Source organism: Sturnira hondurensis, unplaced genomic scaffold, assembly GCF_014824575.4.
Source record: "Sturnira hondurensis isolate 20B ecotype Veracruz unplaced genomic scaffold, ASM1482457v3 Scaffold0002840, whole genome shotgun sequence".
NCBI lineage: Eukaryota > Metazoa > Chordata > Mammalia > Chiroptera > Phyllostomidae > Sturnira > Sturnira hondurensis.
Genome location: NW_028075471.1, coordinates 15725634 through 15747496, shown reverse-complemented (window position 1 = coordinate 15747496; position 21863 = coordinate 15725634). Strand labels below are relative to the sequence as shown.

The following is a 21863-nucleotide window of genomic DNA, read 5'->3' as shown; positions in this document are numbered from 1 at the left end:
TGAGTGCAGTGCCCCTCATACCCTGCCCACCCACAGTAAAATCCTCTCTCCTGAGAGGTACTGTGACTCTGGTACATATTTTCTTGTTTTGCTTTATACTTTTATCATCTCTATAGGATTCTCTCCATTTTCACTTAACTTGTTTTGGAACTTTATATATATGGCATAATAATGTATGTATTTTGGCTTTTGCTTTGCCTAATTACTATTCATGAGATTCATCATGTTGTGTGAAGCTCCAGTATATTTTCTCTGATCTGCAGTCATCCATTGTATGAATACACTGCCATTTTATGATTCCACGAAATTGTTGGGGAATATTTGGGTAATTTTTTTGTCCTATTGTGAACAATGCTGCTATAAACCTCACTCTTTTGTGTATCTCTGGGTATATACCTAGGAGAGGATCCCTGGGTCCTAGAGTATGCAAATTTCCAACATGATCACACCAATTGCCCTGCCCACTAGCAATGGATGGGAGTTCCTCTTGCCCTACATCTTCATGTAAACTAGGTATTGTCAGGGTTTTAAAAGTTTCATGGTCTGGTGCATAATGGTGATTCATAGAGGGTTTAATACGCATTTCTTTGTGTACCTATGAAGCTGAACACATGCTTTTGTCTGTTGGCTGTTGGATTTCTACTTCTGTGCACCGTTTTTTGGAAGATTTAACCCATCTTTCTGCCAGGATGTTTGTTTCAACCATCTTCAGATCCTGCCAGAGCTCTATCTCTTAGCGTTACAGCTAGTTCCACAGCTCAGTTGCCTCAATTTAAGTGGTGGCTTGTTTGAAATGAGTTATAGAATACGTCCTTATAGGGAAGTAATGCCTTAAATTCACAAAGGAAAGGTATTTTGCAATAGCACCAATAGCCAGATTTGGAGGAACAATAGGAACCTTTTCCAATACAAAGAAATAAGCCTTGTTCTTTCCTGAGAATGTAATAATTTGGGATGGTTCGGATTTAACTTAGTCAAAATTACTTATGTAACTCTTCTACTCATGCACTACTAACAATTTTAAGCTGTTAATAAATTTTCTAAAACTGGAAACCAAACTGAGAAGCTGAGAGGCATCTCCATTCTTTACTAAGAGTTTATGTCAGAAATTGCAGAGATGGCGATGGTCTGCTGGTATTTTTTGCAATATATGGCCTGAACTAAAAATGTCTCGGTTTTTTAGTTTTTTTCCTTTTTTGGTTGAGGCAATATTTTAAAATTCACAAATCTTGCATAAAACTGTCAGATTTTGCCTTTTTAAAACATGCACTCAGTAGTTCATCCACATGGCAAAAATTTCCTAGCTCTAAGTGATGGTTCCTTATCAGCAATGGAGTCTGATTGTCTTTCTCTGGTATTCAATATCCCTTCCTTCCACATTAATAGAATTTTTAGATACCCATGTGGCTGCCCCAAATAAAGACTACATATCCCAGTGTCCCTTGCAATTAGAAATATTCATGCCATTCTGGCCAATGGGGTTAGAGAAAGTGGGTAACTTTATCATGTGACACCTTCTTCCTCATGCTAGGTATGCAGTACACAAACATTATAGGTCCTTGCTAAATGAATAAATGAATTTATGGTGAATCATAGTTTCTACTCTAGTGAAGTCTTGATTGCCACAAATTAGCTATAATCCAAAGAATAAATGAATGTTGGGCTCATGCAGTTCGCACCGACCCAGAAGATAATGCAACATGCATGTGGTTTGTGATGATGATTGATAACAAAAGTGTTGTTCTTTGTCTATCATTTTAGAACATATACATGTATTTGTCCTTCCTAAAAAACTGACAAGACAACTTCTCTAAAAATAAAGTGGCATTTGAAGGACAGGATAGCACATAAAATAAATTATTAAGAAAAGTAAATATCATTACTAGAAGTTGACAGGTGACCTTTAGTATGAATAAATTGGATTGTGATATATTTTAGTTTTCAGGAAACCCAAACCAGTTTCTCAAGATTGTCAATGTGGTTAACTGACACTGTTCAGATTTCAAATGAATAGAGAGATTTATCCTTATGTAAGAACAGGAGCCAAGTGACTTTATTTCCTGTAGCAATTTGTAAAGCCAGATATTTCACCTTTAAGAAGGGACATGAACCCGGTTTTGAAATGAAATGTTGGCAGGTGCAAATCATAGTGTCTCCAAACTAGGTGGCACTCAACTCCAATTCTCTGTTCCTACTGAAAGACAGTAAGTCTGTGTACAGTTTGCTTAGTGGGTTTACTTTGTTGCCTGTGGGATGGTCAAGAAACTTGGAAACCAGAACTGGAAAACCAGCCTCTGTAGACAAAGAAGGAGAGTCACTTACACCAAACCTGATCAAGTGACAGAAATGAACAATTTCTAAGACAGCACAGCACAATGTGGGCCAGACAAAACCTGTCTTCAGGTTGTACTTGGTTCCCTATTTGACCTATAGCAATTGATGTATGAGTGTTGAATGAATGCTTTGGGAGGAAATTCACCTTGGGTTTAGTGTTTGGTCCTTCAGTTGGGGGTTCATTCCTTTCAGTATCATGATTCACATTCAGACAAACCCTAGGGAAGCTAATGTAAAAATGCATAGATGATGGATTTTGAAATTAATGGTTTCATATTTTCATTGGTAACTAGGAGTGAGAGTTAAGGGGAGCTATGCCTTTTCAAGAAATGAGAATGTTTACGTGAGCTCTCTAGGACATGCTCTGAAAGTCTGTCAGGGAATAGGATAATAGAATATAATGGTTATGGTCTTGGCCATTAAAGTAAAGCATACTGGATTTGACTTCTGGCTTCTCCACCTAGCAGCTGTGAGACATTGAACAAGTGGCTTAGCCTCTCTAAACCTCACAGTCTGGACTGTAAAGCTGGGTAAAAATAGTACCTACTGCATGGGAAGAGCTGTGATGAGACTTACATGAAGCCAGCAATACCCCCAAAGTACATTGCATGGTGCCTGGCTCTTGGTAAGTTCTCTATGAAGAGTAGTTAGGGTACAGGGATAAAGAGGTGGAAAGTAGCAGTTACCAACATGCAGCCTGATGAACAGCTCTTTGATCAGGATTTTGAGTAGTTCTTTTATGGACTTGCTCTAGGTTCTAATAAACTCTGGAGAGTCAGGTCTGCTCCTCACAGACTACCTCCTTAAATATCCGGGCAAGGTAGAGAGTGTTTTCTCCCATACAGTGCAGGACCAAGTAGGACTGGGTTGTATCACCTGCTCTCCTTTCTGTTAAACTCAATAAAGATCACACTTTTCTCTTTTGACATGCAAAATTTTGCCATTTTATAATTAGATAACAGCTGACTTTACAGGGGGTACATTTTCATTTACTTGATGTAATTTTAATGATACCTTGGGTCTCATTAGAAACACATTTTCAACTCATCATCTATTCCAGTGATTTTTGCAGATGGCCAACTTGGTCCATTTTATCCTACCTAGAGTTATGAGGAAATAATATATGAGTAATAGACAGGTCTACCTAAGCCTTTTTATTGCAATGATATCTGTTATTAAATATTGGTGACGCTATGTGAGTGGTTTTATGATAACCAGTATTCTAAAATGATGAATAGTTATGTATCCACTAAAGATAATTATGAGGTTGCTTATAGTAAGGTGGATAAAGTATATAACAGAATTTGAAAATGCTGTATTAAAATAGAATATGGAATGTGTACAATATAATAATTGTAGTGCTATAGATACATATAGGAAATATGTAATGAAAATGGCTGCAAGTTTATGATGACAATAAGGGAAATGGGGTTAAGGTAGTTTAATATGATTATTTTAATTTTTTTTGTTTTTTTAAACTTTAAAACATCATATGATTTGGAAAGGTTGTCAAATTAGGGGCTATCTCTGATTAGAGACCAGAGTCTTATGTGTGCTGAGAACATTTTGATAGAGCCCAGTGCATCTTAGCTAATTTTCAGATTCTGAAAATTTCACATTCTGGTTACTAGCTTAGATGATAGGTAACAGTGACTGACATTACTGTGATACTCTTCTTTTTAGTGATGAAAATGCCAGGAAAGATTTAAAGACACTCCCAGCCTTTCCAACCAAAACTCTTCAGGAGCATCCATCCCTTGCTTACTGGTAAGCCATGCTTCTCAGTAAATTAAAAGAAATATAAGTGAAGACAATATCAAATTGCCCACCAAATGTGTCCGAGTAACCATAAGTAGACTGTGATCCATTCAGTGAAAGGATCTTGTCAAAGTTCCCTGGAAATCATTGTACGAAGAATATAGTCATTTGTAACAGCAGCTGGCTGAGTGCCTTCACATGAAGTGAGTAGAGGGCCTGCAGAGTGTGCCTTAGTGAAAACATAATGCTCAGTGGATGTGGAGTCATTGTGTGATATACCCTGAAGCTAGCAGAATGCAGTGTAAGTGGTATCAAATACAGATTTCCTTAGACAGAGGTTTACTTAAAAAGCAGAAATGACCTGAATGATCAGCAGTTTCCTTTAGGGCTAGAAATCATTGTATATTTTGAGTTATTTGTTTATATTTTAATGAATCCATAGTACCAATATTTTATGTAACTTTTTTCTACAAAAGTACTTTTTCCCTTTTTGAATTACTTACATTCATCCCTTTAAATATATTTTCCTTGGTTTAAGCCACCAAATCCTGAAAGTGGTTTTTCTTTCTACTAAAAAACCGATTACAAAATAATTATTCAACATTAATAGCTTTAATATGGAAGATGGGAGACATTTCCAAATAAGCATTTCCCAAATCATTGTTAAGTAATATTTTCTTATTTTCTTAAGAAAAAAAAGACTGATTACAATTGACTACCAGATATATAGGGATAATAACATTTATTCTTCTAGCTTATACTTAAAATATGACTGAAAATGCTACCTGTCTGAAAGTAGAATACAACAGCTAAATGCCAGGGTTGCTAGACTTCAGTTTATATCTCCTATTTTCAACCAATGTTTTATCCTAGGACAATAATGAACGGTTTTCCCCTAGGGCAGTGTGTCCCAAGTAGTGACAATAGAGTATTTTAGATTGGACACAGACTCAGAAGCAGTTTTAATTCTTTCTAAATCTTTATGAATAATTTTGCGAAATTGTCTTTAATACACAATAGTTGTTGACCTCTCTTTACTAACATTGTTTTGTATTTATTGTATTTTATTCAGTTATGACAAAAGATATTAGTTTTTCATTTGATAAATTGATACTTTGGCTTTTTCTTTTATGTAAGATTTTATTTACTTATTTTTAGAGAGAGGGGAAGGGAGAGAGAAAGAGTGGGAGCTAAACAGATCAGTTGCCTCTCACATCCCCCCCCGCCCCCCAACTAGGGATCTAGCCTGCAGCCCAGGCATGTGCCCTGACTGGAAATTGGTCCTGCAACCTTCCGGTTTGCAGGCTGGTGCTCAATGCACTGAGCCACACCAGACATGGCTGTTTCTTCTTCTAATAAATTAAGTTTTTAAAGTATTAACACATATTATATAAAATATAAATTAAAAATCATGACAACATAGTCAAATGTCTAAGGTTTGAATCCTTCTGGAATCCATGTCCTACAGAAACAAATGTCAGCCGGCCTTTCTCTCTCAAACAAGTTGATGAAGGCCTTCCTTCTCAAGTTTCTCAAGTAGCCACCTAAGAACCTTGTAATGAATTATAGTATCTCAGATAATCATGCATTGTCATACTTTTCATTTCCTTGTTTTACAGTGAGGACAGAGTAATTGAGCATTACTTGAAAGTCAAAGGTCTGACTCGAGGTCAAGCTGTGGTTCAGTAAGTATTTTTTTCTTTTTGCTTGAGTATAATTTTAATGTCTTCTGTTTGCAGAAGCCATCTGAAATGATTTCTGTTTTGTGGTTTGTGTACATGTAGTCCTTATCTGATTAGAAATATCTTACAAGGACTTATAAAATGTCATGGATAATTCTATATATTGGTGTTATCAGTTCAGATGCCATCAGTGTCAGGCAGGTAACAAAAATGAGAAATGTAGGCCAAGTGTGGGGCAATAGAGAATGGTGGGGACTGTGGTGAACTAGAGAGATTTTTGCCCTGGGTAGAAGCAAAGCTACACAACTTAAGAATTCTGTTAGAATGTTACCAGATATTCTGATATTTTTCAAGAAAAGCTGCAATTTCTGATTTTTAAATTTCATTTTAAACATTACAAAATAATTTTAAGAAATTTTAACATGATGTGAGCCAAACAAAACCTGTCTGGCAGCCTTTTTAGTTGCCAGGTTTGTGGCCCTACTTTGAGTGGAACACAGTGTTGGTGTTGGATAATCTGTTTCTTCATGCCACCAAAAAAGGCCATAATGCATTTGCTCAGAACATGCGAGAACTGAAATCAAGCCTTGGAGATAGTTTTTCCCCGGTCAGTGTATATGTAGATTTCCCCTATATCCTTACCTCTTACACTAATCTTCTTAGTGTCATAACATACCTTCTGTGATCTTCAAGGTAGAAATCAGAAGTTAGTAGTCCTGAATCAGTAGAAATTAAAAGAAGAGAAGGTATGGAATTATTAAAAGGTATTCTTTTAATAATTAAAAGAAGTTAGTAGAAGTTAGAAGTTGAATCTTTGACATTTTGATTCATTTTGCCTATTTTCTGAAATGAAAAAACTAAAAGAGTAGGAATTTCTCTGAGGATTTTAGTTAGACTAATGAGCAAGTATCCTTACTTAAATAGTCTTTTTATTTACCCTGATCATTATCACTGTAGCTCCAAATAAGAGACTATCTAACTTGGTAGTTAAGGCCAGAGACTGTAAAATTTGACTCAATTTATTAGAATCCTGTCTATACAGTGTAATTTCTACATGACCTTGGCACACTTACATGAGCTCTTATATTCATTTCATATACATTATTTGCTTTTAAAATGATCAACTTATTGATTACAAAGTCCTGAGCAATTAATCTTCAAATATTATTCAGTCCACTTTTATCAAATAGAAGCTTCAATTCCATGTAGGCAGAGAAGCAGTCTTACATAATTGGGTCCATGACATAAAGTCATAGAGGTATGCAATAAATACTTGTTGAATTAAAAATAGCAAATGGTAGCACCGTTACTTTAATTTTTAGAAAGACATGGTTACAATGAAGGAAGTGGATACGAAATGTGTTTCTTTTGATTACTTTTCCCAGAAGGGCCCCCTATTTTAATAAGAGGTTATAATATATATTCATTTTCTACAGGTATATGAAAATAGTAGAAGCTCTACCAACTTATGGAATCCATTATTATGCAGTAAAGGTAAATATTTTTGCATTGTTAAGCTTTCATAATGCCCATGTAATTCTGTGAGGATTACTGAGCAACACCAACTTTTTGAAATCATGCAAATCAATGTGCATATATATGTAAATTGTCTCTAGAAATTTAAGTATTAAGAATAGAATTGATTTTCTTAAAAAATATTAAAACTTGATTATATCTTGTCATTTTTAAAAAGCAAGTGATAAGACACATTTCTGCCAAATACTTGCTATGTTTAAATGTTTTCCAAAAGCCTTTTCGTCCTAAGATATTCAGATCATCTGCTTTCGGCACACCTGTTCCATTAGCTATTCTTACTTATTTTTCTCTTTTCCAATTGTTTCCTTTTATAATGCTACCAGAAATTCATTTGATTATGCTTTTGTATGAGAACCATGCANGACACATTTCTGCCAAATACTTGCTATGTTTAAATGTTTTCCAAAAGCCAGCCCTGGCTGGCGTAGCTCAGTGAATTGAGCGCAGGCCTGCGAACCAGCGGATCGCGGTTCGATTCCCAGCCAGGGCACATGCCTGGGTTGCAGGCCGGTTCCTTGCAGGCTAACTCCCAGCAGGGGATGCACAAAAGGCAACCATACATGGATGCTTCTCTCCCTCTCTCCTTCCCCTCTAAAGATATATAAATAAATAAAATCTTAAAAAAAAAAAAAAAGAAACTAAATGTTTTCCAAAAGCCTTTTCGTCCTAAGATATTCAGATCATCTGCTTTCGGCACACCTGTTCCATTAGCTATTCTTACTTATTTTTCTCTTTTCCAATTGTTTCCTTTTATAATGCTACCAGAAATTCATTTGATTATGCTTTTGTATGAGAACCATGCACTCTCCAATGTTGTTTCAACGGCTTCATAAAATCTTCACACTTTTCTAGGATTTGCAATATCAATTTTCAGTTGATATGCTTTGTATTTTTGTAGTGTTTTCAGATATTTATAGCAGGGAGAAACATTGTGCAATAATAAGAGATAAAGCAGGTTAAGACAGTTATGTTATTTGAAAGTGCAATAGCTTTCTAACTGATCAATCTTGATCTTCAAATGCCAACAATGTTTGCAATTCAAAATGGTGGAGAATTGGATAATAAATACTTGCATAATGAGGACACCATTACTAAAAATGTATACTAATACAACTTTAATTTCTACTGATTCTTAGTGGATTTGCATATGGGTATATGTTTCACCCTAAGTTTTTCTTTCCCCGTGTCAATACATCTTTGCTTTTCAAGACCTAAAAGATAGATTTATGAAAAAAATTCTACCCTCTCCATATGTGCCTCAAAGGCATTATTCGAACATCCTGTTTTTTCAGTATTCCCATGTGCACTGTTAAGTGTATTATAAACATCAGGATTTGGAATCACTTTTTATATCTTTGTAATTCTTTGGAAAGTTCCCTGACCTTTACTGGTTACTCATCAGGACAACGAAGAGCTTTTCTTTCTTTCTTTTTTTTTAAAACAGATAACTGACTTTGTACTTTGGATTAATTCTCAAATTACTTATATTTTATTTATTCTCCAACTGTTTACTCAAAACAGTAGTGCTTTACTTTTTTTACTTTTTTATTTCTTTTGTTTTAAAGATTTTATTTATCTATGTTTAGAGGGGAAGGGAAGGAGAGAGGGAGAGAACTATCAATGTATGGTTGCATCTCATGCATTCCCTGCTGGGAACTGACCTGCAACCCATGCATATGCTCTGACTGGGAATCGAACCTCAATACTTTGGTTTGCAGGCCTGCACTCAGTCCACTGAGCTACACCAGCGAGGGCAGGTGCTTCATTCTTTTTGATGGCATTACTAGTATTGGTCTATAGTAATAGTATTGACTTATAGATCTTATTTGAAGAACTCTAAGAAGACATTTTAATAACAAGGTAGGTTTTTAAGTACCATTTTGTTTACCAAGACAGCTTTATTTTGACTTGCTTATACTTGTTAAAGGATGGAACTGGTGAATATTACTTTACCTCTAGAAGACTTAACAATTAGGTCTTGGCTCTCATACTTTTCCGTGTTCTAGGATAAACAAGGACTTCCTTGGTGGCTTGGAATCAGCTATAAAGGAATTGGCCAGTATGATTTACAAGATAAAGTGAAACCTCGGAAAGTAAGTGTGAATCATTTCAGACACTTAGGAGAACATTGAGTTGTTCTAGACCTGGGAACATTGCTTTAAGAGGCACTGAACAATCTTGGGCAAAGAACATCTGATTGGTGAAGCCATGGGTTCAGGGAAGGCACAGGTTAAGTGTGAAATGTATGCACAAAGATTAACACTGATCACAACATAGTTTACAAGTGCATACAAGGAGGTTTTCTAAGTTGAGTGACTATGAACAGGACAATGTCATTTTTAAAATAAATTTTATATGTGCACATAAACAATAGGTACATATTTAATTGGATAGATAAACAGATGGATGAATTGAAAGATGTAAGCCAAATTTGGGGGTGTCTTTACCTCTCAGCAATATAGTTATGAGTACTATAATCTTCTTTTTACTACTCTTTCTACTTTTGCTTATCTTGGTTTCACAACTTTCTACGCTAAAATCACTGCTTTTTGTAAAGAAAACTAAGTTATGTGCTAGTTAGTAAAGAGTCACACTCTTTTGGGTTTGTATTTTCCAGAGCTAATATGTTACATTATTTTTAATTTGAAATTTGATTATGAAGTTGTTTCTTTGGATCCAAGCACAAACATACATTTTTGCCTTTGTAAGAACTGAAGAAGAGTCCAGAGAGATAACTGTCCAGCTGTCCGGGGCTAGTTAGTATTCTAAGGATGTAAAGATTTCCTCACACTGCCCGGTCAGTTTTACCACCTTCCTTCTGCTCTGCTGCATCACGAGGAGTCACAGCAGTGAAACAACGGCCTGTAAAAACAGACCATGGCCAGACTGCCTGTGTTAGCACATCCTGACATCACAGCATTCAATAACTTCTATCATTGATGCACTTTTGAAAACCAGCCATATACTTCATGAAGTTAGGTCCTTGTAATCAGACCACATGCTCTTCATCTAAGCGTCCTTTCAGTTTCAATCAATGCTCACAATATTCCTTTGAGGTTAGAGAATGAGTAAAGCTTCCATTTTCTCCCCATTTTATGGTTGTGAAACTGATGCAGACAACACAAAAGGGTGGGCCATGGTCACCAAAGCCCCCTTCTACTGCCTATCCAGCTCTCTGAATCATATTAGTTTTAGCATTGAGGCTTATCCAGAATTATCAATAACAATATTAAAAGATTAGCTCACAACCAAGATCCATTGAGGTGAGGACAATGAGTGAGCATGTATGTAATCACACAAATAAAATGTTGTCTCTGTAAGCCCTACAACCAAGAATAGTTGAAAGAAGGGGATACCTGAAAATTTGCTTCTAAGACCAAATTAGAAATGAGGGCCATATAATTTCAAAATTTTTTAAAATAATTTTTATTCGCCCTGGCTAGTGTAGCTCAGTGGATTGAGCGTGGGCCTGTGAACCACATGATCGCGGTTCGATTCCCAGTCAGGGCACATGCCTGGGTTGCAGACCAGTTCCCAGCAGGGGACTCACGAGAGGCAACCATACATTGATATTTCTCTCCTTCTCTCCTTCCCTTCCCCTCTAAAGATAAGTAAATAAAATATTTAAAAATAATAATAATTTTTATTCACAGTTATATATTTTAATTTTTTACCAAGATTTATAAATATTCACTGTAAAAGAAACCAGAAAAGCAAACACCACAGAAACATGTAAGTAAGGGTAGGAAGTCCTTCTGCAGTCCCCATTTCTCCCCTATGGTGACCAGTGTCAAGAGAAGGCCATGAAATGGTTGAATTAGATGTCAATATGTACTAAGCTTTTACAGAGAAAAAGAAATCTGACTGTGTACCCTGTTGCGTACTCTGTCATGTTTCTTCAGGTCACTTAGACACAGTTCTCTTTCACTCTTTGCAAAGTTGCATAGTATTCCATTATGAGGAAATATATGATGTATTTAACCAGCTCTCTTTTGATGCCTATTACGGTGTTTCCATTGGCGGAGGATGGGCAGGAGTTGAATCCCAGCCAAGGAAACAACTAACCCCTAGTTTATCCATTTTATAAGATCAAATTATGGCTTGTCATGTTTTCTTAAGGTATACCTATTATGCAAACATTTTTTGGTAATTTATTTCTCCCCTAAATTTTTACTTTAAGAAGTAACATTCAGGAGTCTTGCTGGTTTTCTGAACCTTGCATGTAAAAATATAATTCAAGTTAACTCACAAGTAATTTCTAAGCTAATGTGGCTTGATAAAATTGAGATTCCCACAGACTGTATGTGCTTCCACTGAAAACAACCAGCCTTCCCTTAGAATCTTGGCAAATCAGAATGTGCACAGTGAACAGTGTAGTGAACTGGCCGTTGGTTGCTTGTGACTTACAGGCCTTTCTTTCCCCTCACAGTTTCATAGAAATTGGTAAGTGTTGTTTGACAATGATCATAATCAGGTCTGCTTGTTCATTCCAGAGTTTAGGGTCAGAAGCAAGGGTCAGAAGCAACTTCCTTTTTTTCAATTTGCAGTTTTCCTGTTTCATTTACAAGATATGCCATTCAGCCCAAAAAACCTTAAATGGGTCATCTTGTGTTAATCACTGTCCTGCCTTCCCCTCTTGGTTATTTAAGCAGGTGTCCATTCTATACCATTGTTTCCCTCCTCCTTTCTTCTTCTGTTAACTCTGACAATGGGTTTTGCTTCTGTATCTTTATTTTCCCACATCCACACAATTTAGGGGGTTATTGGAGGAAGGATATTTTATAAGTCCCCACCTTGGACAAGCTGACACAAATGAAAATGCATCATTTAAAGGACCATGAGGGCAGACTTATAAAAGGAGGATCATGCTTCAGCTGTTTGAATGGACCTGTGCATATAGCAAGTCACCAATGGGTACAAATGAAGGTCAAATTGACAAACTCAAATGAAACAAAGACTGTAATGGGAGGCCTTGAACAGGCTCAGCTTCTTGAACCACATGCCTACTGTGTTATAATTATATGGCCCGAAAAAGAGGTCAGAAGGAGGAAGATTTGCCAACAATAAGAAAGGCTGACTGATGCCAAAATGTTGTTCTGAAGAAGGACAGGTCCGAGATCCACAGGCTTAGTCCTTCTGTCCTTTCTACATAATGCCTATCAATTACAGCCTATGAATGTTGGGGCCTGTGTTTGTCTTCCCTCCCAGAATACCCAACAAGTGCCCTTGATGTATTTTGACTGTAAGACTTTTGCCAGTCATAGGCCCAAGTTACCTTTAATCCTGTCGTATTGTGGAATAATGAAGGGAACAGTTTGGGAAGCAACCCAAAGCTTGTCTCTGATGTCTGTTTGCTGTGTAACCTTGGGCGTGTTGTTTAATCTCTCTTTAAATGCAGTTTCCTCATCTGCACAATAGTAATGCCCCTAAATGCACAGGGTGGTTATATGTGTAGCACTGGGCCTCATACACAGCTATCACTCAATAACTGGTTAGTGAGGGACAGAGACTATAAAGAAGAGTAGGAGGAATATCCTTGGGTCACCATTTGGATAGGAAAAGATCCAACATTATTGCAAGCCCACAGCCCTTAGGCTCCATCTACTAGTCCTAATAGTCAAATTTTTTGCTTTCAGAGACTGGTAGGAACTTTGCCTCTCCCAATTCATTAGCAATAATACATGATGCAAATTAAGAGAAAACTTCAAAATTCTGAGTTACAAAACACAAAAATTCAGGATTTTAGAAGTTCGGGTCATAAGCAATTTTTTAAATTCTCCGTTTGTGCATGAAATGTGTCATTGGAAACTCTTACGGAATGTGAAAACACGCCAGAACTGAACTGAATTTCAAATACAGGACATTTGATCTTAAAAGCAATGAAGTTTTACTTTTAAAAGAAAACATGCAGACTTGTATTTCTTCTAGGTTTTTATTGTTTATTCAGTACTTCATGTGCAGAATTATGAACAGAAAATGTCTGTTCTTCACAAAGCAGACAGTGGGTCAGTGGCTGATTAAAGTATATGTCATGACTGATTTGTACTCTTCTGGCAAGTTATTTCACCGGGAAAACCAGGACCAGTCGGAGATGGGAGAAAGAAAAATGCCATGCTAGTCAAAGTGTCATACAAGGTGGTGGGACAAAAAGGCCTTTCAAGATCAGTATCTTTCTGAATTATAACAGGCAGAGAAGGTCTTATAATTATCCCAGGGCATTTCAGGGTGGGGAGAAAAGGTTCTCAGCCTTAAATTAACTGATTATTTTTTTAACTATTAGAATTGCCAAATGCCTAGCGCCAGATGAATTAAGTAACAAGCACAAATGTCTTTCTGTTTCTTTATCACAAAAGTATAGGGTTCATTTCATCTAAACTCAGAGTGGCTTGCTTGTTTTTTCTAAGCAGAGCCATCTCGATCGTTTCTAACCTCCCCTTGCTTTTCCCACAACTATTACATCACCACGGATCTTGGTTCAGATGCTTCTTCTAATGCTGCTCAAATGCTGGATGAGGTTAACTGCAGAAGAGAACGTGTGCTGTCCAGTTGCACTTTCTACATCAATACAAAACACAGGATGGTGTGGAGGGAAAAAAACTGAATCACCAAATGTCAGCTGGAGACCAGTCCATCCTGTCTATAAAGTGTATAATTAAGTTTCAGCCACACCAATAATCAACCTGATTGTTAAAACTTTCTGCAGGCTCAGTGGGTGGAGAACTCAAATCCTATTGCTTGGACTTGATATAAGAGCCACTCCTGCATTCCTGTTTACCAGTTGGCTGACCTGGAGCTGTCACCAACCTTTCTGGGTTTTTATATTTCAAATGTCAAGTTCAAATAATTCTGTCTGTACTATGTACCTCAGAGATTATTCTGAGGACCCAATGAGTTAGTGGCTTCCTTCACTGCGTAGATATTTTCCCTTCACACAATACTCCATAGAAAGTTCACTCGACAGAATTGGTAGTTCTCTTCCCTCCCACAGTAATCACAAATAGGTTTTTCAGCAGCCCTTCAAGGACAAGACAATCTCAGAGAATTGGTTGGGAATCGGTGAATATCCATTTTCATTTCAAAACCAGCAGGCAAATGGAAAGAATCCAAGATACGCAGCCGTATTATTTATAAATCACCCAGTCCCACTGCAAGGGAAGCCAGGGCAGGCAGCCTCTAGGTGGCCATGGCAAAGCCATACCTCAAGGTGTTCTATTACTAAAAAGAAGGAAGGAAAACAGATTTCAAGGGTGATAAGTAGTTTTTGTCACACTGTGTTGTTTCCTTTGAAGTGTTTTTGGGAGGTGGTAATGAGAAAACATAAGCAAGAAATAAAGATGATTATGAATTTTGACTAGTTTTCAACCAAATGAGATGACGGGAAAATAATGGGATGGGTGAAGAACATTTGGTGTGTTCGGGGAAGGCCTCTCAGGAAAGGTGACATTTAAGTTGAAACATGAACGGTGAGAAGGAATCAGGCTTGCGAGGAATGGGTTGGCATGTTCTAGTGAGAGAACAGTTTGCGCTGGGGAGGAGGTCTATACCTTATAACCCCAAGGGGAGACCACTGAGTTAGAGCTTACAGAGTAAGAGTGATCCTTGTAGAAACTGAGGGTGATGTGTGAAGAAGAGAAACACCTGCTGGATAGGCAAAGCTATTAGATTTCATTATTTATTTATAACTATTTCATTATTTATTTATTTATTTATTAGATTTCCTTATTTATAAGATAAAAATATTATATTTCCTGGCATTTGACAAATGGCTGAATTGTTGGCACACAGAGAAAAATGAAACATAGCTCTTCAATAGGGTTGACTAGCCTAAGTGCAGAGAAAACCAACTAGTACAATAAATCATTGTGAAAAACTGTTTGGTGAAGGTACATAAATGGTAGTTTTCTTCAATATATGCTCATGACTAAAGATTGGTTTCATTTTAATTCATTCAACCTTCAGGAACAAATTTCTAGCAAGATAGTGCAATGTACAAAGTTGTGTTTTTAAATATATTGATACCATTCTGATTGCAAGGGCCTTGAGCTAGTACTTTTTATTCTTTATCTTATTTAAGGAAAAAGCGAAGTATCTGTCATCAAGGATGTGACAATCCATCTGGAAAGACAGAATGATATTCAAAATTAGGGATTTAGTTAAAGATATTTAATAACCCAACTAGGTATCAACCTGTGAGAAGGGATGCCAGCTGCAAACATCTGGAAGAACCACCCAGGTGCCTGTGAGCAACTGGTCGACTGTGGTTGTACCACATGCGTTCGGTCAGTGCTTTGATGCACATACAGACAGGAAGGCACGAGGTCAGCCTGGAAGGTTAGACATTCAGCCACAGAGGAAATCTGGGGGCTATGACATCCTACTAGATAGTCAGATTTTTATTTTATGTATATCCTGACACCCAGAACTTCTTCATCTGAACTTTTTCAAAAATATGCAGAATGTTTTTCTCCTTGCATTTAGGATGTGGTGTTTTATGTATGAAGGGTTATGATATTATAGGTGAAAAACAACTTTCCCTACCTGAGTGTGTACCATTGGGGTATGTTATGAAACTTGAGTTCAGCACACCTGACAGTGATAGCAGGCCCTCTTCTGGTCTGATCAGATGCCGTAAGTCCCTCTGGTAGGTAACACCTCCATTTAGGAAACAATCTGGACAACTATTTGTTCCTAAGGTATTACCTAGTTGAGAAAAATAGAACTCCAAACTTCATTTTTTAGAGCAAAAATGTTATCTTCCTCAGCAATACACTTTACTGACCACAGTATATAGTTTCATCACCAAAAGTTATCCTCTGAGTCAGTTTCTCAGTCTCTGTGACATTTTGGGCCAGATAATTCTGCCCTGAGCATGCTATGATGTTCCACAGCATCCCTGGCCTCCCCGACAAGATGCTAGTAGCACCCTCCCCTCCAGTGTGATAACGGAAAATGTCTCCAGACCTCTCCAGATGTGCTGGAGTTGTGGGTGGGGATGGAGAGTGATGCAAATTCATCATTGGTTGAGAACCACTAGTATAAGTAAAATGATAGGGACTCAGTGTCCTTTTCTACAAATGCCATAATTGATGCTTTTTTTCCTGTGAGGTAGAACTGGGAGTTACTCCTTTTTTCTTTCTTCCTTTTTTTAATAATATAACAAATGTACATAGAACACACTTTGAGAAAGGTAGGATGGTCGACTGTGGTTAGGCACTGGGGTTTTAGAGCCTGGGTGTGCCTTGCTGTGAATCCCAGTTCCACCCCTGTTTAGGTATGTAACTTTGGCTAATTGACTATTAGACAAATAGTAGTCTCAGTTTTCTTAGTCTCGGTTTTCTCTTTCGTACAATGGGATTAAAAGCAGTACTTCCCATTGGGTTGTTGGGAAGACACAATCTCAGTCACATAAATATTTGATGGATAGAAGTATGGCTGGATGGACAGAAAGTAGGTCAATTTGGCTTTCTCAAAGCCCATCATCCAGCAAAATTCTATTTTTGTGGCACTTCAGAAAACCAAACAAATCCACTACCTGGTTCATAAACAGTATATTCACCAAATATAATGTTTTTTAATACAAAATAAATAAATCAATGATATCATGATTTTGTTTTCTTCAGTTTATAGCATGGGATGTCCCTAAGTGAGTCATTGATGTACAGTCATGCACTGCAGCTGTGTGACTAGCCCACATTCAGTCATTTTGAGGTGAATTTATACTTAAATTATTAACCTATACCATAAGTGCTATTTTTTTTTAAAAAGCCTCTGATGACATCTTTCCTGTCCTTGCCTAGTGTTAATTCTCTGTGTGGTGTCTACTTTCAATTTGTCAAGATTTAAATAGACAGTTTGATCCTTTATCTCTGAGACTTTTTCTTTCATTAACCCAGGAGGTCCCTCTGGCTGGTGGCAAGTACACTCCTCAGCATTCTTGAACCTGTTGGGGCACATTCCTTTCCTGGGTACCCAAGACAGGAAGCAGCTTGCTGCCTTGCATCTCCCTGGAGGGTGTGCCTTTGACCCACTTCTCCCTCCTCCTCTGTGACCTCCGTGTAGCAGGACAAGTGAACACATTTCCTACCTAGAGGGTGTATTCAGAAACCACTAATGAAATCAACAGATATACAGCAGTTTTTACAAAAGTTGAAACTTAGAGAATTGGAAGCCTGAGTGATACCGGTGTGTCAACAAAATAACCTGGCTGTTTCTCATCAGCAGAAAGATAGGGGATCCAGGCAGCTGTTTCTTGTTCTGTTTCTGCTATTAAGAGTCTGTCCTCCATCTGCACAAAGGCATGATAAAATTAGGGAACTGGACTGAGAGTTCTAACAAATACAACTTTATCACTTACCAAATGTTTATTCTCAGGCAAGCACTGGGCTAAGTGTCTCATAGACATCATTTCACCAAACCTTTCAACAACCCTCTGAGGCAGGTGCTGTTGGTCCTACTTTGCAAATAAGGAAACTGAGACTCTGGAAAGTTAAGCAATTTGTCAAATAAAACACAAATGGTGGAACCAGAATGCAAACCAAGGCAGTTTGACTTGGTCCAATTGGTTCGGTTAAGCCCCACAAGTGAAGAGACCTGGCCATTATTTGCCAACAATAACAGGACCTCTCACGTAGAAGGTGGACAAGAAATATTTGTTGACTCAAGAGGATGAATAAATGATTCCACGAGCTACTGAAGTAGGCATCACCCTGTCTCCTAAAACTCCCTCTGCTTTTCCTTGTAGTCTTGTAATAAAATTTGACAGTAGTTTCTAGTATTTAGGAACCATTGAAACTGTGGGGTGTGAATGAGGAAGAGGTGATTTCTTCTGGTTCTTTTAAGTCTATAACAGAGGGATCTAACCAAAAAATTGATTGTAGATTTTAAGAAAGTAGCTTAAACATTCAACCAATGCACTTCATTAAATAAAGTATAATAATGCAGGCAAATTATTCTAGAATCATCAATTTCCTTTACATCTAAGGATAAAAGAAATGTATTCTGATTATGTCATATTCTGCATAAGTTCACTTTCAGAATAGGGTTTGAATCTGCTTTGGTTTTCTGCATCATTTTTAAAAATTTTTGACACTTTAAAAAAAATTCATTTATCTGTTTATTTACTTACCTATTTTAAAGATTTCATTTATTTATTTTTAGACAGAAGAGAAGGGAGGGAGAGAAACAATGTGTGGTTGCCTCTCAACCATGCACCTTCAACTGGGGACCCAGTCCACAACCCAGACATGTGCCCTGACTAGGATTCAAACTGGCGACCCTTTGGTTCACAGGCCAGTGCTCAATCCACTGAGCCACACCAGCCAGGGCTATTTAATTACTTTTTAGAGAGAGGGGAAGGGAGGGAGAAAGAGATGGAGAAACACATCGCTGTATGAGAGAAACACTGACCACTTGCCTCCTTCATGCCACCAGCTGGGGACCTGGCCCACAACACAGGCATGTGCCCTGACAGGGAATCCAACCACTGACCCTTCAGTTCACAGGCTGGTGCTCAATACACTGAGCCACACCAGCCTGGGCGACACTTTCTTTTTTAGGACAGAATGATTACTGACCTTAGGATATGTTTCTTCCTGTTGTAGCTTTTGATTATCTCTTTGTTAATGACATTGTTCACATTGCTTCTCTTTTACTTTTTCTATTTATTTATTTATTTATTTATTCTGTGGTCTCAAAATTAACCCCAGCTATTATTTCATCTGTTGTTATCTACCTCCTTCTTTTGATGCTGAAGGGCACATCTGGTTATTCTAGATTGATATAGGATAGGAAGAAATCTGGAGACCTAATTTATAGTTTTATTTTTGCGACATAAGTATTTTCACCATAGATTCTAAAATTGTACAATTTCTAACTTATACCTATTAGTGACTATCACATAAACAACAACAAATACTAATAATTGACTGTTACAATGCTTATTTAATGATCACTTTAGAAAACAGTCCCATTACATACTCTTAACTTTGTGTTGCGAGGCAAATAAAACTCACTTAAATCTCCAAAAATAGTAATTTGGGGTTGGACAAATCATTGTTTTCAATTTTAATATGAGAATTACAGATGTGTTTATATATATATACACATGCATGAGTAGTATATATAATAGTCATGTCCTACCCTTAAGACATTATACCTGGTAATAATCCTACCCTATATGGGCACCAGTTATTCTTGAAATAATAGAAAATTTGCCTCCTTCTACCTTTGAGCTTTGACCTCTTTAAGGCCCCTTCATATTTCAGGTGATTTAGAATACTCCTTATTCCATTACAGGCCATTTCTTTAATGTAGAGGCCCAAACAAATCAGGTCAATCTGGTGGATAATTCTTTGACCAATTTCCCCTTCTCCTTTCATTGCTCTGAAATACCTGCATGATTTTCACAGGAGCCTGGAGGGGGCTCTTACTTATCCTTCAAGGAAAACGCTGGCAAAGAGGAAGCGAATGAAATTAGTCGGTTGCCTGCTGTGTGGAAGGCCCTGTTGCATGGGCAGTCTTTCAGTCTCTCAGTAGAATACTTCCCATCAGCTCCATTGCCATTTTCAGTTTCATCCTTCCTTTCTGAGGTCAAAAGCACAAAAACAATATAAAAGCTCAATAGAAAAATAATTTCAGGAATTTCAAGAGAAAAACTAGCCTATTTCCAGCTGCTAGCTGAATCTAGTGCCCCCACAATTGCAAGTATTTTCCTAGCAACCTCAAACATTGATAAGAATAACAATGATAATAAGTGTCTAAAATAGAGGCCTCTTAAATGGTTAGGAGGTGGACATCACACTATTGTATAAAATAGATTGATCTATGTTCACTTTATGTAAGCATATCATTTTAATTTGAGAAATTTTCACTTCTTTTAAGTTTTTTTAAAAAATACAGATGTACCAAGAAAATGACAACACCTAAATAACTACTTAAATTGACAAATACTAATATTTTGTCATATTTACGTCATCTTGTTTTTATTAATAAAATAAATAAAACATTACTGGTAATGACGTTTTCTGTACCACTTGCCCCTTGTACATTCTACCATCGCTGCCCTAGTGGCAATTCCAATTCCCTATTACAGGCACATATATGAAATCACATTTTGCATAAACTTTTAGGATTTCAGGCAGGGAAATGTCTTTGCCTTTCAGACATAAAATCTCCTCCCCAGGACTATTTTTGCAAATCCAGTTGCCATCCAATTATTTCAAATTCTTTAAATAAGCCGAAGCCTCTCACCTTTTAAGTAGGGTTCTGCTCGCAGGAGGCACGCTTGCTCTCAAAGCCAGGGACCTGCTGAATGGAGGCAAAAGAGCTAGAATTTCAGTTTGTAAGCGCTAGGGGGAGGGGGTGGCTTTCAGAGATCGTGTTTCAAGTCAGGCCCTGGTTTTTATGTGTGTGGGAATGGACGCAAAGGAAAACACAGCTGCGCTGCGCTGCGCTGCGGCTCTTCCTGTAGAACCTGTTCGTGCCCAGGGTGAGTAACTCCGTACAAATGGCTCCCCGAGCAGCTCCGGTGAAATCTGTACCTGCGTGGAAAGCAACCTACTTCCCAGGAGGATCGTCTGAATCCGCACTGTACCCCATTTAAAAAAATGAGTCTCTCTTCTGGGAAAATCTGCTGGTGAGAACTTTGCCCTCCCACCGGTTTCGGAAGAAGGAGTGGAACTGGGGAGGTGTCCCCTGATAAGAGTTGCTGATGTCAGCCGTGGGAGGCTCACTTTGTGAAACTGAGTTACACCTAAGTGTCTTATGAAACTCAGTTCAGAGCTCACTGTGTGCTGCTGCTGTTTGGGAGGGGGAGGTAGAAAGAACCTTAGGGTTTTCCCTCACATTTCTGACCCGGTTTTGGAACGTCTGGATTAAAAGCAACCAAGTCTCAAGTCTACGGAGATTTTAAGAAATTGGTATGTAGCTTTAAGCTTTCACTAATAACTCTTTGAACCCGGGTGAATGTTGTAGTTACTGATGACTGTGTGTGTCCTAGTGTGGGCTGGTGTGTTTCACTCTAGGAGTGCAGGTCTAGTTTGAACACTTGTCTCCTGACTGCACATGCACAGGACCCTTAAACTCATGCTGTTCCCTTACATGAGGGTTACATGTTTGCAAAGTACTTTGGTTTATGTATTTCAGAAAATGGTTTTACTGATAGCACATTGCAGAGCAGTTATTTAGATAATGAAAATGCTCTTCGAAGAATCTTTTAACATAATTTTTAAAATCCAGCCAAAGTCTAATAATAGAATGAAATCACTGTTGCTATTATTTCCCTAATAATCAAGACTAGAAATGGAGTAGAGGAATTCTGTGACATCCAAGTTCAGACAAGAATGGGCTCAGGGTAGCACAAGGTCTAACATAAGGGACCAGCAAATACAGCACGGTACACTCAGCTCTGTGAAGCTGCTTTTTTACAAATTGTATGGTTTTCAAAAGCACAGTGCTAGCAAAGTCTGTTTTCTCCCAATAAACTGGCAAAAAACACTGAGCGCAGCATTTGAATATCAGCAGTGGGAATATGGAAGTGGGTTCCATTTACAAAAA

At 37.6% G+C, this 21863-nt stretch overlaps 1 protein-coding gene and 1 long non-coding RNA gene across 6 annotated transcripts in view; one reads left to right on the top strand and one right to left on the bottom strand.

Annotated features, from left to right (window-relative positions):
- FRMD4B (FERM domain containing 4B) overlaps positions 1-21863 on the top strand; it is a 199286-nt gene that overhangs the window by 154545 nt on the left and 22878 nt on the right. For all 5 annotated transcript variants that reach the window (XM_037040929.1, XM_037040928.1, XM_037040931.1 and 2 more), the window contains 4 exons: positions 4018-4101; positions 5712-5777; positions 7211-7268; positions 9317-9403. In XM_037040929.1, coding sequence (XP_036896824.1) covers positions 4018-4101; positions 5712-5777; positions 7211-7268; positions 9317-9403 — 295 coding nt within the window. The remainder of the gene's footprint in view (positions 1-4017; positions 4102-5711; positions 5778-7210; positions 7269-9316; positions 9404-21863) is intronic.
- Positions 19113-20941, bottom strand: LOC118983435 (uncharacterized). Its single transcript, XR_005065725.1, has 3 exons — positions 20849-20941; positions 20559-20612; positions 19113-19892 (listed from the first exon to the last, which is right to left on the bottom strand). It is a non-coding gene; the product is annotated as an uncharacterized LOC118983435 (long non-coding RNA).